This window comes from Taeniopygia guttata, chromosome 19, assembly GCF_048771995.1.
Source record: "Taeniopygia guttata chromosome 19, bTaeGut7.mat, whole genome shotgun sequence".
NCBI classification, from domain to species: Eukaryota; Metazoa; Chordata; class Aves; order Passeriformes; family Estrildidae; genus Taeniopygia; species Taeniopygia guttata.
Window position 1 is genome coordinate 648,011 of NC_133044.1, and position 19,595 is coordinate 667,605.

Sequence of the window (19,595 nt, forward strand, 5' to 3'; positions counted from 1 at the left end):
CTGGGCGTTACAGATTAACACTTCTGCAGGTAGTGTGCTTGTTTCATTGACTCTTAAACCAAATTTATGTGGCTTTAAGGGAATTTAGCATCCAGAACAGGCTGTGTGCCAGGCACTGAGGTGCAGACAAACGTTGCTCTTAGCCTTGTTCTGTACCTGGTTTTGGGTACTGGTGAAACCCCCAGGAACAGGGCTGAACTGGGGCAGCTGGAGAGTCCTGGGCTGGCAGCACAGGAGCACTGCTGGCTGCCCTCCGCCCCTGAGTGCACAGGGTGCATTCCTGAGCTTTGGGGAGCAGTCTGACAGTGGGATATACTTCGAGCCTGATTTTCATAGCACTATTAACTGAAGGAAAAGGACTCAGTAACACTCGCTTTATCCAGACCAAAGATTTATTCACTGAAAAGATTCCTACATATCCAGAATTCCAGTAGCATAGAGTGCAATTTTTTTTTCTTTTTTCTTTTTTGTTGGTTGCATAAACTAATACAGAAACTGTTGTTAATTCTAACAATTTGTAATTAATTTAATAGTAATTCTGGAAGACACTCAGTTCATAGAAAATATAAAAAAAAATTTGTACTGTACAAAGTTTACATCACATTTGAAAAGAAAACGTGTCCATGTTCACCATGTTACGACCATTTACATTCACTACTGACATGTGGCTCCTGTAGCAGCATTGCACAGCACTGTCACACTGACAGCTCCACCGGGGCGGGACGTGACACGAACACAACCCAGGGACTTTGCTTGGTGTGCGGGGCTGGGACAGCTCCGTGGCCCCAGGCTCTGTGCCCAGAGCTCGGCCGGGTGTCCCTGGCTGGCCAAAACAAAAACCACCCTGCAGACACTGCCGGTCTCTCCTCTGGCTGCGCTGGGGCAGAGCATCAGCTTTGTGTTCAAGGGCAATTTATGGGTGTCCCACACACCAGCCATGTCAGGCTGGATTCCAATCCCATCTCCTCGTTAAGGGCAGGCTATGAACAAGCCCCCGTGCCAGGACTGGAGCACATCCCACAGTGTCCAGCATCCTGACCGGGGCAAGGCAGGGCACAAAGGGCTCCACACGCAGGGCCTGACCTGCACGGGAGGGACCAAGGGTCACAGTCTGTGCTTGCAACCCCACACACAATGTTCTGGGTGTCCCAGCTCTCAGGGCCTGCTTTATGCACCCAAAATCTGAGTGAGGAGCACCCCGAGCTGCTGCTGCCTTGACACTGACTGAGCTAAGGCCCAGTCTGCATCCAGCAGCAGCTCCTGCCCTACCCTCCCTCAGGCAGGAAGCTCATGCAGGGTTCCAGCCCAGGGGCAGCACCTTTTTTCCCTGCTTTGGGTTTGTGTTGTGCTGCTCTTAACTAAGCAGCACTTGGGGGAAAAGAACTTCTGCTTCAGGCTGCTGACACGCAGGTAGTGAGAACATCAGACCCCAAGGGGGACAGGGGATTAGGACAGCACTTCAGTGCCTGGCCATGCCAAACCCATTTCTCTTTTTGATCTGAAACACATTTTAAACGTCTTTGTCAACACTTGTAAGAGGCTACAATAGACTGAGGCTACAACACATGACTGAGGCTCTCTGCTCAACAGAACTCGTGTTTTGTGCCACTTAGTTCCTCACACAAGGCAGCCAAACTGAGGGCTGGTGCTTTGCTGGCTCAGAGATCTGGGAGCTCCCCCCGAGCCTTGGGGATGATGGTGGGGAAAGGGGAGCCTCTGATAATGGGTCCTGCAATTGATTTCCAAGGGGGATGTTGCATCTGTCACCTCCATAACCTCCACACTGCACTGGAGGAGGGGGTGGGTTTTGGTTTTAAAACTAACCTCTGAAGCAAATTTGAGGTGTTGGTGTCAGGCAGAACCTCCAGGCCCAGATACTGCCTTGGTTACAAGATTTGTTTCTCTTAAAGGTTTTTTCCCTCATAGTAACTGCTTTGGTCCTATGTTTTTCAAACAAAGAACTTGCAAGCTCAAACGTGGCCAACTGTAGGCAGTGGCAACACTCTGTGTGTGTGCGCGTGCAGGAGCTCTGAAGCTCTGTGCATCAAGGCCTTGGTTTAATGCATTATTTAGGGACAGCTTTTCCCTTGTCCTGTTTCTCTTGCCTTTCCCTGCACTCAAACTTGTGTCTGAACTTCAAAAGAAGAATTTGGTCCCTGTGCAAAGCTGTGGACAAGTCATGAGTTTTATTTTTTAAGGCCAGCAATTCTTAATTCCTCTGGGATTGTATGAGGAAGCAGGTTTTAGTGTGAGTTCTGTGGAGAAGAGCACTTGAGTCATTAACTGAGAGCCAGCTCCCATGGCCAGACACTCTATCTGCAGCAGCTCTGTTCTGGTAGCCAAATTCAGGGAGACCCAGAGGTGGAGCAGCCCTGCTGAAACAACGGTGGCTTGGGCAAGTGCCAGTGCAGCAGGCCGGGCTCTGCCTTCAGGAGAGAGCTGGCCTCTGGAAGGCAAACACCTCACAGGAGCCTCGTCACTGTGCCACAGCCAGGGGACCCCGCTCTGAGGGCAGAGTGGCTCCTACTAACCATGGACACAAGGAGCAACCAGGAACAGCTCAGCTCTTTTTCAGTGCTATTTGAGAATGGCTGTAGTTCAACTTGATTCACTGTTTATTATGTTTAAAAAAATATAGTTCACACAAAAGTATCATGTAAACATTGTTTAAATAGCTGCTGGTGCTCAGGCAGGACACGGGGCTGAGCTGATGGTCTTCAGTGGGGTCGCACCAGCCTCGGCGCGGGGCAGCCAGGGAGGGTCTCTGGTGCTCGTGGGAGCAGGCAGCCAGCACGGTCACACTGACACCGGGCTACAGCTTTGGGTTACTCGGTTCCAGGATTCCCAAGCCAAATCTTTCAAAACGCAGGACAACTTTGCTACTGTTAATGCTGCAGAGAGTGGGGAGGGAGAGGAGAAGGGGGGGGAAACAGTTACTGATGATTCATCTTACAAAGCTACCGCCCTATCACAGGAGCTGAAATGAGTTTGGTTCTGCTCTCGCATCACTTCAGCTCACCCAAAAGATGCCCAAGTAATTCAGCAGCAAACACATGAAGTTATTCATGCAAACCTTATCAGTGGGAAGAAACTGCACAATCTGATTTGCCCATGGGGGAGGAGCAGGAAGTTCTCCCAGGTCTCTGCCATGGGTAGAAGCCTGACACTGGTTTTCAGTGGGCACTTGCTTCTCTTGAAGTAGAAGGGAAGGAAAAACTGATAGAAATTTCTTTGTAAGAGAAAGGGGAGTTTTGACAAGGTACATGAACAGGTTAAGAAACCCCAACAGAACACACCCAAAACCATTTGCTCCTTTCCAGGCTCTACAGACACGTAAAGGGGTCTCTCCCCTTGCTCTCACACTGCTGGTAGAGCCAGAAGCACTTTCAGCTCAGAGCTTTTCTGAGGAGGCTCAGGGAATGATGTGGGAGCTTGTCCTCAGACAGCAGAAACCCCCTTGGTGTGTGCTCTCCTCTGTCCCTGTCCTCTCCCCTCCAAACCAGTGAAAAAAGACCTTTTCTAGAAGGCACATGTTTGCTGTGGTAGCTGTGACTCTGCCAAGGGCCTACACTGAGTCCTTCTGCTGACCAGGGATGTAAACAGGAGCTGAAGGGTGCTCTTGCTTTCCTCTTTTACACGGCTTTGTAGCTGATCCCAGCTGACCCAGGTGGGGCTGCTCTGCACACTGCCCCAGACACTGCCCAGCCTGGTTCTCAGTGGGCAAAGGCCCCTCAGCTGCTCCAAGCAGAGCAAGGCCCATCCTTCTCCCCACTCAGGAACTGCCCCTGGCTCCAGTGCTGGCTCTGTGCCTGAGGGAGACCCGGCCTGGCCTCAGCTCCTGCTGGTTTGCAGTGCCAGTGCTGTGGCCGTGTCCCTGCCTGCCGCAGTCACAGAGCTCCAGCACTGGGACCCGGGCCCGAGGGGCCGGGGGCTCCACAGGACACGCAGCACTCTGGGGACAGCCCTGGGCTGCAGGCAGGACAGCCGGCCCTGCCTGGGTGTGCACCTGGTCAGTCAGAGCGGGTCCCCACGCCCGTCCCCGAGGAGTCACAGCTGCTGGGCGCGCCGGGGCAGAGGAGCCCGTGTTAGCCAGGAAGGTCTCGCAGACAGGAGTGGTTATTGAAGCTACAGCCCACACCAAGCGAAAGGCAGCGAGAAGAACTCGGATAAAGTGTTGATTATGTCCATGGGTTAATTTCGTAGTTTGTTTTTGCTTTTTTAATGGAAGGTGATTGTCCAAGTTGCCGGTTAGGATACGACACATGGAAGCATGCAAGGTGGAGCCCGTTATTGCACCAGTAGCTACAACCTACAAAGAAATACAGGAGGGAAGGGAAAAAGACACCGTGAGAGTTAGTTTTCTGTTATTTAAAGCAAGCCCTTGAGAACTACACACTGTAGAGCTCCGACCAGGCTGCAGCAGGGGTTAGTGCAGTGCTGTGAAAGGATCTGGGTGAGGTGGGGGAGAGCTCCTCTGCTCAGTGCATGTTCTTTTTGTGAAGGTGAGGCCAGAGTCTCGGGGAAGCTCTCTGCAGTTTAAAGCTGTTGGACATCACTAGTGTGTCAGGGATCCAGTACAAATGGGGAGGAATTTGCACAGGAGAAGTGGCAGAATTTTCAACCAAAACTCCAAAGCCCCCACACCCAGCCTAGACCAAACTGCCACAACAGTTCCTGTATCAAGAGTTTGGGTGCTTCTGATCAGGTGTTGCAGGAAGAGGGTGAAAGATTATAGGAAGGGAAGGGGTGGGTTATACATCAGAACAAAGAGAAAGTAAATATGAGCAGTTCAGGAGATGAAAAGAAACACTGAGCCAAGGACATGGTGAATGGGCTCTGGGCACAGATATATCTGTGGCCTCAAACCCATGCAGTCTGAACCACTCCAGAGGGAAACACTGCCCTGTTCTTGGGTCCTTCCCTCGCCATTACCAGCACAGGGGAAGTTCCAACCACCTTGGGGTCAGTGTGGACCCTTCCCAATGCTGTTGTGGATATTCTCTGACACCAAACAGGGGGATCAGTCAGCTGCTGGAGGGAGGTGAATATGAAGTAGGAAATGGAACTGTCTGAGGTTCATGGCTTAGTTACATCATTTCCCAGGAACTAGAGATGCAGAGGAGCAGTGCTCCCACCCTGTCAGGTCTGACAGCCCCAGGAAAGCAAATAAAGCTCAGAAATGATCAGTTAGCAAATTTCATAGCATCGGTGTAGCAAATTTCATGGCATCAGCAGCAGGTACTCACTCAGCAGACTTCCAGAAGTGCCCTGGGTGGGAGAGCCGGCGGTTCAGTTTTGGCAGTTTTTCAAGCATTTCCATGAGGACAGTGAAGCTGGGCCGCTCGCTGAGGTTGAAGGCCCAGCAGGCCGAGAGGATTTCCTGCAGAGGACAGTGGTGGTTCATTATCTCTGTTCATGGGTCAACTGTGCAGACCAGAAAAGTGTCTGAGCACTGGGATGTGTGTGAGGCCAGGCAGACACCGCTCACAGAGGGCCTGGACACTGTCAGAACCCAAGAGTGGGGGATGTTCGTTTCTGCACCACAGTTACAGGCACAGGCTTAACCTGGTCTCCCACTCTCTTCTCTTCTCTTTCCTGCCCTTTCTCTTTCGAGTTACGAGTATAGTAACTCCCTTGAAGCGCCCCTCTCTCCCTGACAAGCAGCTGTCTGAGGGACTCCTGCAGCTGAGGTACTCACATTGACCTCTTTGCCCAGGCTGACAGTGGCAAGGACTTGTCTGACTCCCTCGCCGCTGCCGATCTGCCAGATGAGAGCCTCTGCAGGCTGGGTCCTGAAGGGCCATTCCCGTGCCTGGAGCTCGTACCACACAGTCCTGCAATGCCAACAGACGTGTCAGACCTCTGCCTGCTCCTGGCAGACAAAGTACCCAATGGTGGCACTGTTCCACCATTCTGAGCTCTGGCAGGTGCCCAAGGCTGTGCAGCAAACCCCTTCCAGCCATGACTTTTGGAATAGGTGAGGAAAATGTGTCCCAGCTGGACTCCTGAGTCTGAGAGAAGGGGAACACTGACTGGAAAGCTCTCATGGTACTCCTGGGTGTTCCTTTCTTACCCAAAGGCATAGATATCTGCAGCTTTGGAGAAAGGCAACTTGTCTTCATCTTTCCCTGGGGCCATCTCACGGACAATCTCAGGGGCCAGGTAGCACAACCAGTCATGAGGCAGCTTCAGTTCATTCTCCCTCCTGAGTCCAAAAGAAAGAAGCAGGACTAGAATATTGGTGTGGAGGCCATATCTGTGCTGCACCTGATGCTTTGGCTTTATTTACTCCAATATTTTTGCTGATGTTTTGTTTCTAATTTTCTTGCCATGTTAACAAATAGGCACATGTCAGCCTGACACCCACAGCTCCTTCCTGGGCTTAAGGTCTGTTTGTTCTGTGCTCCGAGTCTTAATCCAAACTCTCTAGCTGTGTTACTGCAACTGTAGCAAGAACTCTGCTCAAAAGGAAAACAAAGCAAACATACACAGTGCAAACTGAGTATGTACTAAACTATGGATGCTTCCTGTGCACTGCAGGAAATGTTTCCCTATTTGACCATTTGTCATTCCAGATGTGGAACCAAGCACTGAAACCTCCACTTACCTTCCTTCCTGAACCACGCCCGAAATTCCAAATAATCCAAAGTCAGTGATCACAACTTTCCCATTGTCATAGAAGACATTTTTGGATTTCAGATCCTTATGTACAATCCCCTTTGCGTGGAGATACCCCATGCCCTGGGAAACACAGCAGAGATGGAAATGTTTTTGGGGTTTCATTATTTCCAAGCATACTCTGCTCTCCAACACATTTCCCCTTCCTAACTCCAGTGTCAAGGATTAGTTGTAACTGGGGCAGGGCCCCTGTGGGACTTGTGCAGGAAGGTGTAGGGAGAGGCTGAGGGAGCAGCTCCCAGTCCCATGTGCAGCTCTGAGCTCTGGCTGAGGCCCTACCCAGTGGCTCCCTTGGCATAAGAAGCCCTTACCTTAATGATCTCCTGTGCTATCTGCCTGGTTTTGTTGATGTCCAGGGAGATCTTGGGGTCCCTCACAAAGGAGTGCAGCGTCCTTCCTTTGCAGAAGCTACAGGAGATGTTTATATATGAGAACATTAGCTAGCTCTACAATACATATCTAGTAGAGCTAACAGAAAGATCTCTCTCACCTGGTAATGATTGCTAAGTGAGGGGGGTTCATGCAGGCTCCCATGAACAGCACCACGTTCTCATGCCGGGTCTGCCTGTAGTTCATCACCTCCTTCTTGAAGAGCTTGAGATGATCCTGATTGTTGCCGTCGATCTCCAGCAGCCTGATGGCCACCTCCCCGTGCCACTTGCCCTTGTAGACCTTGCCCCAGCGGCCCTGGCCGATGGGGTCCCCCAGCTGGATCTGCTCGAAGGGGATGTCCCACTCCTGCAGGTACACGCTGGTCTGGCTGGGTTTGCGGTAGATCATCCCCTGCAGGTGCGGCCGCCGGTTGGGCAAATCTTCCACCTCGTCCTCATCGTCCTCGGGCTCTGACTTACTGGCCTCTGGTTCCTCCACCTGTGCACAGCGAGGGGAGGAAAGGCGTGCTCGCAGTCCCGCAGGGGCGGCAGAGCAGCACAGCTGCTCCAGAGGCCGGCGGGGCAAACCAGCAAACCCACCTGTGCTTCCCGTGGGCCTCCGCCCGCGCCCGGCTGCTGGGCAGCGCTGCAACAGAAGCAGGGAGAACAACGTCTGACATCGCTGCAGTGGGGGCCTCTGCTGCCCTTAGGGAGCAGAAGCAGCCAATGCAGAACAGATCCTGACAGTTACAGAGGTCACAGAAAAATACAACTCCTGCTCCATGGAAAAGAGAAGGACTCTAAGCTCACTTTGGCAAATGAGGGACAAAGAATTAGAAGTAAGTCTTGATAATTAAGTGGCAGGAATTGATTTGGCAGTGGCATGGCTCTGTTATTACACTGTGTTCCAGGAATAGATGGTCCCATTCCTACCCCTGAAATACCTGCAGTGGAGCAGCTGGCAATGCAGGCTGGAAGCTTTTCCATGCCCTGCAATTGGGATCTTGAAAGAGCTGTTTGCTTGCAACTCAGTGTGCTGTGCCCTTCAAGTGACAGAACTCCAGATTCTGCTTCATCTGACCCTTCATACAACCAGGACTAGATATTAAAGGCTTGGACTCCTTAGTGTGCCATTTAGAGTTAAGTGTCACATCCAGCTTTAAAAAGCTGGCAATACCAGCATCACCCTCACTGACTAAAGTTACCCTGGGAATTCTCAGGTGTTAAATCTGGTTTTGGCCATAACACAGTACTTCTGGGCTGACTTGAGGATTACCAGGTAAAAGCTGTGAAAATGAATGGATTTAAAACTATACTTACTTAGTGTCTGTAGCAGTTTCTGGAAGCTGTGCTGTTTGTGCAGGACTGGGAATTTCTGGGAAAGTAGAAACAGTTATGATACATCTTCTACACTTCAATCTCCTATAGACTGCAAGTTTTAACATTGCAATAGCAACTATTTTCTTCTTATTTAGGAATTATAAACTCAACCGCAGACAAAGTGATTTTATACTTTTACTGATTTAAAACTCTGCTCATCTCTCCCATGCCTGCATGTTGGCTGAGCCCAGTCCTCTTCCATTTCCCTCACCTATCTCTAAAGTCCTTTTGACAAGGCACGAAGCCATAATAGTGAAACTTTTCAAAGGAGGAACATGGATGTGAATAGAATCCACAGCAGGAAATGGATTTTCTACAGCTAAATATTCAAAGTTCCATCTCAATACATAAGTCACATTACTACCTCAGATTAGGGGAGAGAGGCCTGAGTACACACTGAAATAAGAGAAAGTGTGGATTGTTTTAGACAGGTTTTTTAAAGCAGAATGATTGTTCTTGGGCAGGATGCAGAGGTTTACAAGCAAGTAGTTTTGGCAGTAGACGTTGGTTAGCAGAATTAAAACAATCAACTCACCTGGGAAGATAAACTGTTGTCTATGCTGAAGGTAGTAGGCAGCTTTTTAATTAATTGGGGTTTTGTAAAAAAGGAACAGCAAAAAAAACACCAGGAGAAAAACAAAACAAAACAACACAAACAAGTTAGAGGATCATCAGTGAGTGCCTCATATGCATTCAATGAATTAGTCCCAGGTCACTGCTGGGAACAGATTAGTGCATTATCAGCCTGCTGAGGGAATTTCAGCACATGCATTTTGGGAGGCCCTGACACATGACAGGTATCAAACACAAGCTGTGCTACCTCTCTCAGACAGCCTGGTGGGCAAACACCATACTTGGATCCCCAGTGGCAGGAGCAAAGGGAGAGCCCAGGAATGCACAAGGCAGGCCCACATCAGGTGTGATGTGCTCTCATGTCTCAGCTTTGCAGAGGTGCCCCCACAGAAGCTGAAGCTCATGAACCATCCACCTTTTTTATTTTTTCAGTGAATCTGAGCACTTTGTCCCAGTGCAAAGTAGCTGCAGTGGAATCCTTACACTGAACTGCCTCTGGTCCTTTTCAGCAGGCTCAAACTTTAACTCAAATTCACAGGTCAGAAGCTGATACAAAATTCAGCAATGTTGAAGGCCAGATGTAGTAACTACTAAGCACCATGTGACTTCAGGTCAAAGGAATTACATTTATTCTCACTGTTTAGATCTTTGCCCTTGTCAGAGATACTTCCCCTCTCAGCTCTGGTTAAAGCTGCACACTGGGGCTCTCAATCCATAGGGCATGAAGGGTAAACTTCTCTCCACCAGTCCTGCTTGACAGTGGTTTAAAAATTGGTGTTGGTTGTGGGTTGTATTTTGGAAGGGTCTGGTGAAGTAATTAATTCCAGTTCTCATTTTTACAGCCTGCTCCAGCAAGTACCTCCCTCCTGACTGAAAGCCCCTGGTGAGCACACATTGCAGGCAGCATGCACTGTACAGCACAAAGGGGAAAGAAGGAGAAAAAGCAGCTTTTTGCTTCGGTCCTTTCCCAAAAAGGAAAAGGAGAAATGTTCCTCAATAATCAGTTTCCTGCAAAGATATGTTGCTGATACCCTTCAAAAATTGGTAAGAAAGACATTTTCATTTTATCAGATAATAAGATACCCTTTTACACCTTGTTTAAGGCACAACCATGTATTCAGAAACCTACAACTGCCTGTGAACTGCTGGTCAGCCCCTCCTTGCAGAGTCTGCTGCCAGACAGGAGTGTACCTGGGAAGTTGAACCGCCCGTCCCTCTGGCCCATGGGGGACGGGTTTGGGGGCGGCGTCGCACTGGGAGGGTTGGAAGAATGGAAAGGTGCTGGAGAAGATGGAGTGGATGAGGTTGTAGAAGAAGGATTACTGCTGGAGTCCAGGTGGTTTATTGCTGGTGGATGCTCCTGCAAAGCAGAGAAAGACACGCGTGAGAGAACGAGAAAGAGGAGCCTCCCCTCAGTGTCTGCTGGACAACAGATAGAGGGAACTTGTTCCCAGGCTTGATTGTGGCGTTGCTTTTCTGAATGAACACCTGGAGCTCTGGACAACCCCTGCTTTACCGGGAGAAAATGTCTCATATCCAAGTCTTGCAAAGTGAAAGCTCTCACTCCAACCAGTGAGATCCAACCTCTCCCTGTTGCAGCTCCCCAGGGACTCTGGACATGCTTCAGCCATCTCATACCTTTTTAGTTAGTGCTTTGGGGAGAGTTCCAAACTGGGGTTCTGTGGGTCTGTCTACTGGATTATTGATATCAGATGGGACAGACTCTGTTCTTCTTATTTTTGTTACTGAAAAACAGGTTGGAGAAGGGAGAAAAAACGCTTTAATGAGACTTTTTATTCTTTCCGTACCATCAATTATATTGAAATGCCAAGAATTTGTAGAAAATTACTTACTGGGAAGGAAGGATATTCTACAAGCAGGTGCCTCTTTAGTACATTTGTTGTGACATTTTAATCTGAAAGATAACCATTACATGTTAAATAGCAACTTGTTCTTTCCAGAAAGAGGAAGCCTACCCTTAATTTGTAATTCTTATGCTAATCTCAGAAGGAGTTCTGGAATTCTCAGCCCCAGAGCAGCAGGCATTCATATAGGGAATTCTATTATTTAGGCTAATGAAACCACAAACATATCTTAGCATCTGGTTTATTTTTAATAGAGTTACTTTCACTGACTCTCAGCCAGCAACCATGAAGTAGTAAAATCTCAGTCCTCTGTGCTAACAAGCCTGAGAGAGAAGCAAAAAGTAGTATCCTGGCTGTTATTTAGGGATTCAGCTTCCACTACAAGATTTGCCCAGGATGAGATAGGAAGCCTGTAGCAGGGAAACAAATTTGGTTCATTCATGTGTCAGGCTGCCAGCTTCAAGCGTGAGTTGTGCCAGAGCATCTCTTTGCCAGGCCAGAAGGACTGAAAAAATGATGGCACTGCCAAAAGTGCATCACATCAAGAGACATGAGTTACTGCAGGCTGTGGTGAGTCCACTCCAGGCTGTTCTGACAGTGACCGTCCCCGTGTGCTCACCTGCAGTACTTACACTTCACCCCGAACATCATGTTTTTCTGGCACACCTGGCAAATCTGAGATAACCAGGACTTTGTAGAGAACCTAACAGAGACAAGAGAGGGAAAACTGACATTAGCTGGTGTCTGAGGGGAAATTTACATTTGTAGGTAGCTGAACTTGACACCTGAGACATCCAAACAGACTCCAAACCCATCTCAGAGCCCTGTGCCACCACAGCCCTGCCTGGGCTGCTGGGCTGTGCCCCTGGGCTGCTCACCTGTGAATTACAGCCAGACCCAGTCCCTGGCTGCTCACCTGTGAGCTACAGCCAGACCCAGTCCCTGGCTGCTCACCTGTGAGCTACAGCCAGACCCAGTCCCTGGCTGCTCACCTGTGAATTACAGCCAGACCCAGTCCCTGGCTGCTCACCTGTGAGCTACAGCCAGACCCAGTCCCTGGCTGCTCACCTGTGAGCTACAGCCAGACCCAGTCCCTGGCTGCTCACCTGTGAGCTACAGCCAGACCCAGTCCCTGGCTGCTCACCTGTGAATTACAGCCAGACCCAGTCCCTGGCTGCTCACCTGTGAGCTACAGCCAGACCCAGTCCCTGGCTGCTCACCTGTGAGCTACAGCCAGACCCAGTCCCTGGGCTGCTCACCTGTGAGCTACAGCCAGACCCAGTCCCTGGCTGCTCACCTGTGAATTACAGCCAGACCCAGTCCCTGGCTGCTCACCTGTGAGTCACAGCCAGGCCAAAGTCTCTTCGTACCATCTGGGGGGATCCCTGGGAGAGCTCTGGTGGAGAACAAGAGGAGGGTTTAGGGAAGCACTGCACAGAAACTGAGCAGTCAGTGCCCCAGGTCAGCACCTCCAGCATGAGGTGTCACAGGAACACAGATCAGACTGATTTGCCCCCTGTGAAGTTGCTCTTGTATTTGTTTCATATGATTGGATAAATCATGATGTTTTACATTTAGGGATTACAGAAGTCCATCTGATCAGGTCTAAGCCATTCTTAAAGTGGAAAGTCAGATTTTACTCCTAACTGGGTTACTCCCAATTGGTTTACCACAAATACCATCACCCAGTTTTCCTGCAGTGTCAGTATATTTCAGAATATTCTATCTCACTGAAAATTATCTCAATTTTCTAGACAGGGCCAGCATGACCCAGAAGAATAAGAACATACATGTGAGCTCACTTAACTTTCTGCTAAGCGCAGAAAGGGAGATCTAGACTTCCAAATGCCAATCCAGCATGCCAGTGGTTAGAGCACATGACTTCCTGAAAAATCTCCAACACTCATAGACTTCTGACATATTTCAGAAATACTGCACAGCTGAGGCAAACCCCAATGTGCAGGTTTGCTGTGTCAGCACAGCAGCAGGGCTGGCTCAGAGCCAGTCTCCTCACTTGACCATAGATGGCACCATAATCTTTTCTATCATTAGTCCAGGGAGCTCCTAAAGGCGTCTGTGATCCTCAGCCTCTTGGAAAAGGCTGGAATGGCTAGCTGCTTTTCCAAGGAATGCTGCTGGCCTAGCGTGGCCACCCAAACAATCCCAGCACAGCAGTAAAGAAGGCTGTTAACATCGGTCAGATGGTTAAACCTTCACTGAATGGTATCAACCAGTCTGGGATTGTCCGGGACTCACCAGAGCCCACAGCAGACACTTCATCTCAGCCAACAGGTCTACATGAAGAGGAGCACCAAAATCCTTAATTTCTGTTTGAGTTTATTCTAATGCCTTTTTCATTTATCGCACCAATTATCTCACTCTCCCCAGGGAAATGCTCAGATTTCTGCTGGCATTTTCATTTTACAATCTCTCTATTTCTGAAGGAATTCCTGAGATTTTTGTTTTAAAGGGCATCAGCTATATGTGCAGTGCTTGGACTTTCATACTTGCTTTTAATACTCAGACACTTTTGGACACTTTCCAAGCTGCTCCAGTCTCTCCCCATTAGCTTACAAGGTTACAGGGGGGTCTGGGACACCTCAGGATGGCTAGAACTCCCAGTGGCCCTGGAGAAACCCAGCCCTGCTCCTGCCAGCCACCACCCACATGAACAGACTCCTCAGCACAGAGGGAACACCCCACACTCCAGCACATGCTGCAGCTTCCTCAGAAAGCTGCATGAATGTGTCTTAACTTCATTGCAGAGACACTGGGCAATGCATAGCCAAAGCCACTAGATGGTTAGATGTGAAATTCCTGTACCAAGAGGCATCTCTGCCAGCTGTCTGAGGTCATAGATAAGCACCCCCTGACTTTAACCCTTGAAGCATCAGTATTCCTTTGCCTTGCGTGTGTCATCCTAGAAAATACCAGGTGCAACCAAATAAAACCCTGTGGTTCTTTGGCAGGCCAAGCTCCTGCACAGTTAACAGAAGCTCTGGGATAGGAGGGCCCATGGAGAACCTCCAGAGGCTGCCCAAGGATGGCCAACAGGGAGCTGACAAGCACAGGTTCTTCTTTCTCAGCAAGGCACTGCAGACACCCGTGCGAGACTCTCTTACCGAACCTAAAAAGAAAAAAAGATACTTTTAGGCACTGATACTCCTGTGACAGGTACACACGTTGCTAGAGCAGCATGTGCTGTCAGGTTTACAGACACCTTTGGCTTTGAGCAGGCTCCCGAGCTTGCTGTATTGCCAATATTTTCCTGCCGACAAAGGGCAGCCTTTGCCGGGGAGAGCCCCTGCTCCAGTCGCGGAGGAAACTTACTTTATTGGAGGAACTTCGTCTATCCTGTTGCCCAGCTGAGACTCGTGGGACTTGCTCCTGGTGAGGGTGGGGAAGTTGGGCAGCAGCTGGAACACCTTGCGGCACGGGGGCGGCGGCGTCCGCGGCGGCTTCAGGCGGTGCCGGCGCTTGGGCTGCGGCGTGGCCGGGGGGGTGACGGTGATGCTGTGCGGAGTCCTGGGCCTGCCCCCGGCCGCGGGCAGCGCCAGCGGCTCCAGCAGGGTCTCTGCCGGGGGACAGGGCCCGTGGCTCGGGGCCGGCTCGCAGGGCGCGGACACGGAGCGCGGCTGCTGCTGGCCGCCCTTGGCCGCGGCGCTCGGGGACCAGGCGGGGTCCGGCTGCGAGCAGGAGCTGTCCCGGCGCTCGGGCAGGGCCATCGGCACATCGTCCCGCAGCTCCCCTCCTGTCCAAAGCAGCGGCGATAGCGTTAGTGACGGCCAGGCAGGAGGGCACTGGGACCGAGCCCGGCCCGGGCCGCTCTGGGCCCCCAGACGCTCCTCGGCAGGGCTGTGCTGCCCATTTCACCTGGCAATGCTCTCCCCTGAGCCTCAGCAGGGCCCCAGGCTGGGAAAACTCGGCACAGGCCCTGATTTGATCTTTTGAGAGACATATACCTGGGTTTTTAAAATGCCATTTATTTCTAAGGGGCGAATGCTGTAACTCCTGAGCAATGGCTGGTTTATACAGTGTGGATGGGAAATATTTGACAGCCTGGGACAAGAAAGATTAGAAAATAGGAAACGTGAGACTGAGCTGTTTGCTGAGCTTTTCCATTAACTAATCTTTACCATTTGTAAATGGATGAACTGTCATAATATCAACAGGAAACATCACCTTTCAGTGACAGATTGATAACTGCTACAAAGAAAGATGTGGTGCATGTGAGTACCAGTCTGCAGGGAGAGGCTCTTGTACAAACAGATTTTACAGTGCTGTGGAAGTGCTAGGGGAAGGTTTCTCTCTGAGCTGGCAATATATGGGGAAGGCATCACCTACAAGGAATCTGGTTGTATTTAAGTAAGTCAAGGATTTGTACTGACCCATGGGGAATGAACTAGAGCATTAGACACAATTCTGAACAGAAAGGGTTAATAAGGATATAGTCTACAGAGTAGGAGAGGATTCTACATGCATTTATTTCCATTTATTTATCTGACTTGATGTCCAAACCAAACCCAACTGCCAGCTCTAGACAGGTTTGATCAGTGCACCTTCGTGCACATGCCAGAGCCACAGGCTGGTCACAGAACATGCCCAACCAGTGTCTGCAAGGCAGCAGCTGGGGCTGGGCTGCTGGGACACCAGTGCCACAGCAGGACACGGCAGGCTGTACCTGACTCCGTCACCTTCCGCAGGCAGCTCAGGGCCCCGTTCAGCCTGGAGCACTCCTCATCCCTGGCTCCACATCTCTTCATTGTTTCTTTCACCTTTGACTCATTCATTTCTAGTAAGGCATCCAGGGTCAGCTCCTCTGGTATTCTCTGCAGGAAAACAAGAGAGACCCTTTTTGTTGCTCTCTGTGTGTATGTAAGAGTGTCACCTGTCGTGTACTTTCAGCAGTGGCACTGTCTCACTGCCCGGGCTGACTCGTGGCTCACTCCTTTTGGCAGTGCTCCTCTCTGGCACAGCCAGCAGTGCCCACAGCTGCTCTCTCCCGTGCCTGGGGTGTGAGTGTGCTCTGCACCTCCAGGACTGGTCATCCTCTGCTATTCCATTTAGGATTACAGGGGATCAAAATACTCCTCCCCTCATGGAAAATTTTTGCAAGGCTACTAATGAAAGTTGATCTTTTTCATTAAAAATAGGGCCAGAAATAAAACAGGTCTAACCTGAAAAAGAGTCAGATAAGAGTGTTAGGCTTTTTAGTACTGAAGTGAACAGCAGAAACTATGAGAAAAGCTACTTCTTTATTTGAACAAAAAAGAAATGTTTGGACAAAGATAGTGGCCTCCTCCTCAAGCAGTTTTTCCTTCATCAGAGAACCAGCTTTACCCATATCCTGCCTGGAGAGATATCTGTGCAGAACTCCTAAATCTTAATACACCAAAGCCCCACAGTGCTAAGGCTCACATCAGGCAGACACAAAAGATACAAGAGCCTGGAAAGCACAAAATGATCTGGTATTTCCTGACACAGAACTGAGCTGTGTTTCTCTCTCCTCCCCCATTCAAATGTTTCCAGTGTAAGTCTGCAGCAATTGTGGTTAATAAACAAAACCAGGATACTTAGCCCAGTTACCCAGGAATTTCCCTGTAAAGTTCTGCCTAAACAAACCTCCCTGTTGCCTATTCTCACAATGAGATCACAAATTTCACAATATTTGGCCTTTATCCTAAAGTTTCAACTCCTGGAATCAAGCTATATAAAAGGCTTTGAACTTTATTTGAAGGGGAAACTCAAAAGTGTGTCTCACTGCTTGGTGAAACAAAAGCTTGGAATCCTCTAGTCCTCAAACCCCACTTCTGACTCAAAGCAAATGTGAATGTGTTGAATGTCCTTTAACAATTGCATCTTTCTTAACCCAGACTCTTGCTTTGAGAGCTGACGCAGGACTTTCAGCTGTGACAGTGCTCATCAGCCCCAACCTTTGGAGCTCTGTAGGTGGCAACACAAAGAGTTTCCTATTTTAGTAACTGTGGCATGGAGCAAACAAAAAGAAAAAATTAAGAAAGGGCAGAAGTCTAAGAAACACATCCTGTATCTTCTGTCACATGCCCTGAACTGGATGAAACACAAAACACAGCTGACTCAAGGGGAGACCAGGAATTTAAATGAGCAGTAAGCACGAAGCAGGACCAGAGCAGAGCCAGGGTTCAATGAAGTTTGGGTAGATTTTCTTTTTTTTTCTGTAACTAATCTTTGCAGAGTAGCAAAAGCACAGACATAACAACTGATGCTGAGTATTATTCATTTTTCTGCACATCTGCACCATGAGGATGCAGGAATAAGACTGCCTCAAAAGCTCATTCCTAAATGACTTGGATAAATTTCAGAAAGAAATTTCAGTGCAAAATCTATCTCCTGGGATTCCCTGCCCTGTTATCACACTCCAAAAAACGAAACTCCCAGGGGTCCAGATGCTCAGAGGTGGACCTGTAACGTGTTTCCACAATTCCAACACCCCAGCATGAAGGCAGCACAGTTTGCTCACAGAGCCCCAGCTGAGCCGGGCTGGTGACACCAGAATTGCACCAAGTCTCCCTCACAGTCAGTCCTTTCCTCAGCACCCCCTGGATTCCATTCCCTGGCAGCTCACAGAAGCAGCTTTGTTCTGCCACACAGGCCCCCAGCCTCAGGGGACACCAGCACTCTAAAGGGGACAGGGGCAAACAGGGACCAAGGTTTAGTGGGACACAGAGAGCTTTTTACCGTGCCCAGGTGCTCCTGGAGCCAGGAAGCCAATGGTGCCCTGTTAAGCACAAGGAAAAGCCAATGTCTTAAAAAAAACATTTATCCTGTTCTGTACTGTTATAAGGGTGCTAGGGTAAGTGGGATTACAGTGATGCCATTTTTGAATTACCTTGAAACATTTCCTCACTCTCACCATTCCCCCTTAGAAAACAACACAGACTACACACCCATTGCTGTAGGCAGGAGTCATAATATCAACGGATATTAACATTAACATTAACATTAATAATTCCAGATCTCAGCAGGAGCTCCCTGGTTCCATCACCCAGGACTCCCTCACTTCCCAAACTTTCATGCACACATGTAACCAGGAATTTATCAGAGCTGTTAGTAAGTGAGCTGGTAAAGTGGAAGAAACCACGGTTTCCTTGGGAGAGCAGAGCTTTCCCACCACAGCCAGTGGTAGCTGGAATGCAGGCCTGGCTGGGGTGGGACTGGTGGCAGCACAGCTGGGGATCTGGTTTCTCAAAGCCTAATCTGTGGCAGGAACCAACCTTCAGGCTGGATCAAGGATTCAAGCCTTCCTGGTTGCAGAGAAAACAATATTTTTAAGATGCCAAGCTACTGAGCACTTTAGAAGTGTCAGGGCATTCTTCCTTTGCCCCATCCTTTGGAGGACACATCTCTCTCTGCCCAGAGCTGGTCTGTGATGGTCCCCACAAAGCCCAGCTCTGCACCCCCAGCTCAGCTCTCACACAGACCCTGCCTAAGAGGACTGCACCCACACACAAAGCCCAAGCTCCTCTTCTGCTCAGCAGCTTAATTTTAGAAAGACAGAATAGCAAGTTGTAGGAAAGTAGAAAGTACAGAAAAGGAGATTATATTTAAACGATCCCAGTGACCTTGAGCTGGGAGAGCTCAGACTTTCTGAACCTGCTGCCAGCCCCCATGACACGCGACAAAAGAAATAAGCCTTCGAAGAGGGGGAGGGAGGGCAACTAAGAGGCTTTCTTTAAACAGCCACTCATGTGCTGCACATATGTGGTGGCTTAATGTGCAACTGGTCAACCTGATCCCTGTAAGATTGGCCTGCTCTGCCTTGGCTGTGTGTCACCCCCCAGGCAGTGTGACAGTGAGGAGGGTCACTAGTTCAGGGTGGCTCTCAAACAGGTTCTGCTGCTGCCCTGGCTCAGCTGCTGGGCGGGGAGAAGGGCCCCTGCTCAGGGGCATGTGGGGGGCTCCAGCCCCTCAGTGCAGCTCTGGGCCCTTGCACAAGGGTTACTGCCACTCTTCACCACTGAGGGTGAGAAATGTGGGTCCAGCTGACCTCTCTTTACCGGCTTCTTCAGTGGGTGCTGAGGCTTTTTTAAAAAACAGCTTTAAAAATGCAGATTAAAGGCTTGCATTAGGACCAAGCTCAACACCCCCTCCCTAGGCACACCTTGTCTTGACAGGGAGAGCTGCAAGATATCCAGACAGTACTCTACTAATAAGGTCAGAATTAAAAACAGAAAAAGCAGGAGAAGACAGAATCTGCTTTCAATCTTCAGCACCTCATAACTGCCAGCAAAATCTAAAGCCTAACCATGCACTGCTCAGCAGAAGGGATGCTAAAAAGTCCCAAGCAGGAAATTATTCCTCCCTACAACAGGTAAGAGGACTTTTCCCTGAAGCCCTCCTGCTTATCAGGCACAGACTGCACTTCATGGTGCTCGTGTCTAAAGAGAGAAAAGTGAGTCCCAATGCATCCAAGGAGCCATCCAAGGATCAGTCTCAATTAGTCCAGGTGAAGAGTTCACAACAGTCTTTAATCTTGTCTGGTGTCCAACTTAAATCCCTGAAACATGGCAAAAATGCTGGTATCTAACACAGTGGAGGGGTTATTTTTAGTAAAGATTCCACCCTGCAGATAAGCCTAGGTAGCTAATGCTGCTGCAGGCACTCTGCAAAATCAGCCTGACCTGCTCCTTGACCCAGTAGCCACAGCTCTTCCTGTAAAGCTGGACAGTTGTCAAGACCCCAAATGTCT

General features: G+C 49.6%; 1 protein-coding gene across 2 annotated transcripts in view; it reads right to left on the reverse strand.

Moving 5' to 3' along the window:
- Positions 1–374: 374 nt before the first annotated feature.
- Positions 375–19,595, reverse strand: part of KSR1 (kinase suppressor of ras 1) — a 50,934-nt gene continuing 31,713 nt past the window's right edge. Inside the window, exons 3-20 of one of the 2 annotated variants that reach the window (XM_030287975.4) lie at positions 15,549–15,696; positions 14,198–14,618; positions 13,990–13,994; positions 12,203–12,263; positions 11,487–11,570; positions 10,856–10,917; positions 10,641–10,747; positions 10,194–10,362; positions 8,965–9,006; positions 8,370–8,424; positions 7,650–7,695; positions 7,169–7,548; positions 6,990–7,086; positions 6,608–6,741; positions 6,074–6,205; positions 5,699–5,834; positions 5,247–5,380; positions 375–2,891 (exon numbers count right to left, since the gene is read on the reverse strand). In XM_030287975.4, the coding sequence (XP_030143835.4) occupies positions 2,813–2,891; positions 5,247–5,380; positions 5,699–5,834; positions 6,074–6,205; positions 6,608–6,741; positions 6,990–7,086; positions 7,169–7,548; positions 7,650–7,695; positions 8,370–8,424; positions 8,965–9,006; positions 10,194–10,362; positions 10,641–10,747; positions 10,856–10,917; positions 11,487–11,570; positions 12,203–12,263; positions 13,990–13,994; positions 14,198–14,618; positions 15,549–15,696 (2,292 nt within the window). In that variant the 3' untranslated portion in view covers positions 375–2,812. Of the gene's footprint in view, positions 2,892–5,246; positions 5,381–5,698; positions 5,835–6,073; positions 6,206–6,607; positions 6,742–6,989; positions 7,087–7,168; positions 7,549–7,649; positions 7,696–8,369; positions 8,425–8,964; positions 9,007–10,193; positions 10,363–10,640; positions 10,748–10,855; positions 10,918–11,486; positions 11,571–12,202; positions 13,674–13,989; positions 13,995–14,197; positions 14,619–15,548; positions 15,697–19,595 lie in introns of those variants that run through there. The other variant, XM_072916722.1, reaches the window with a different exon arrangement.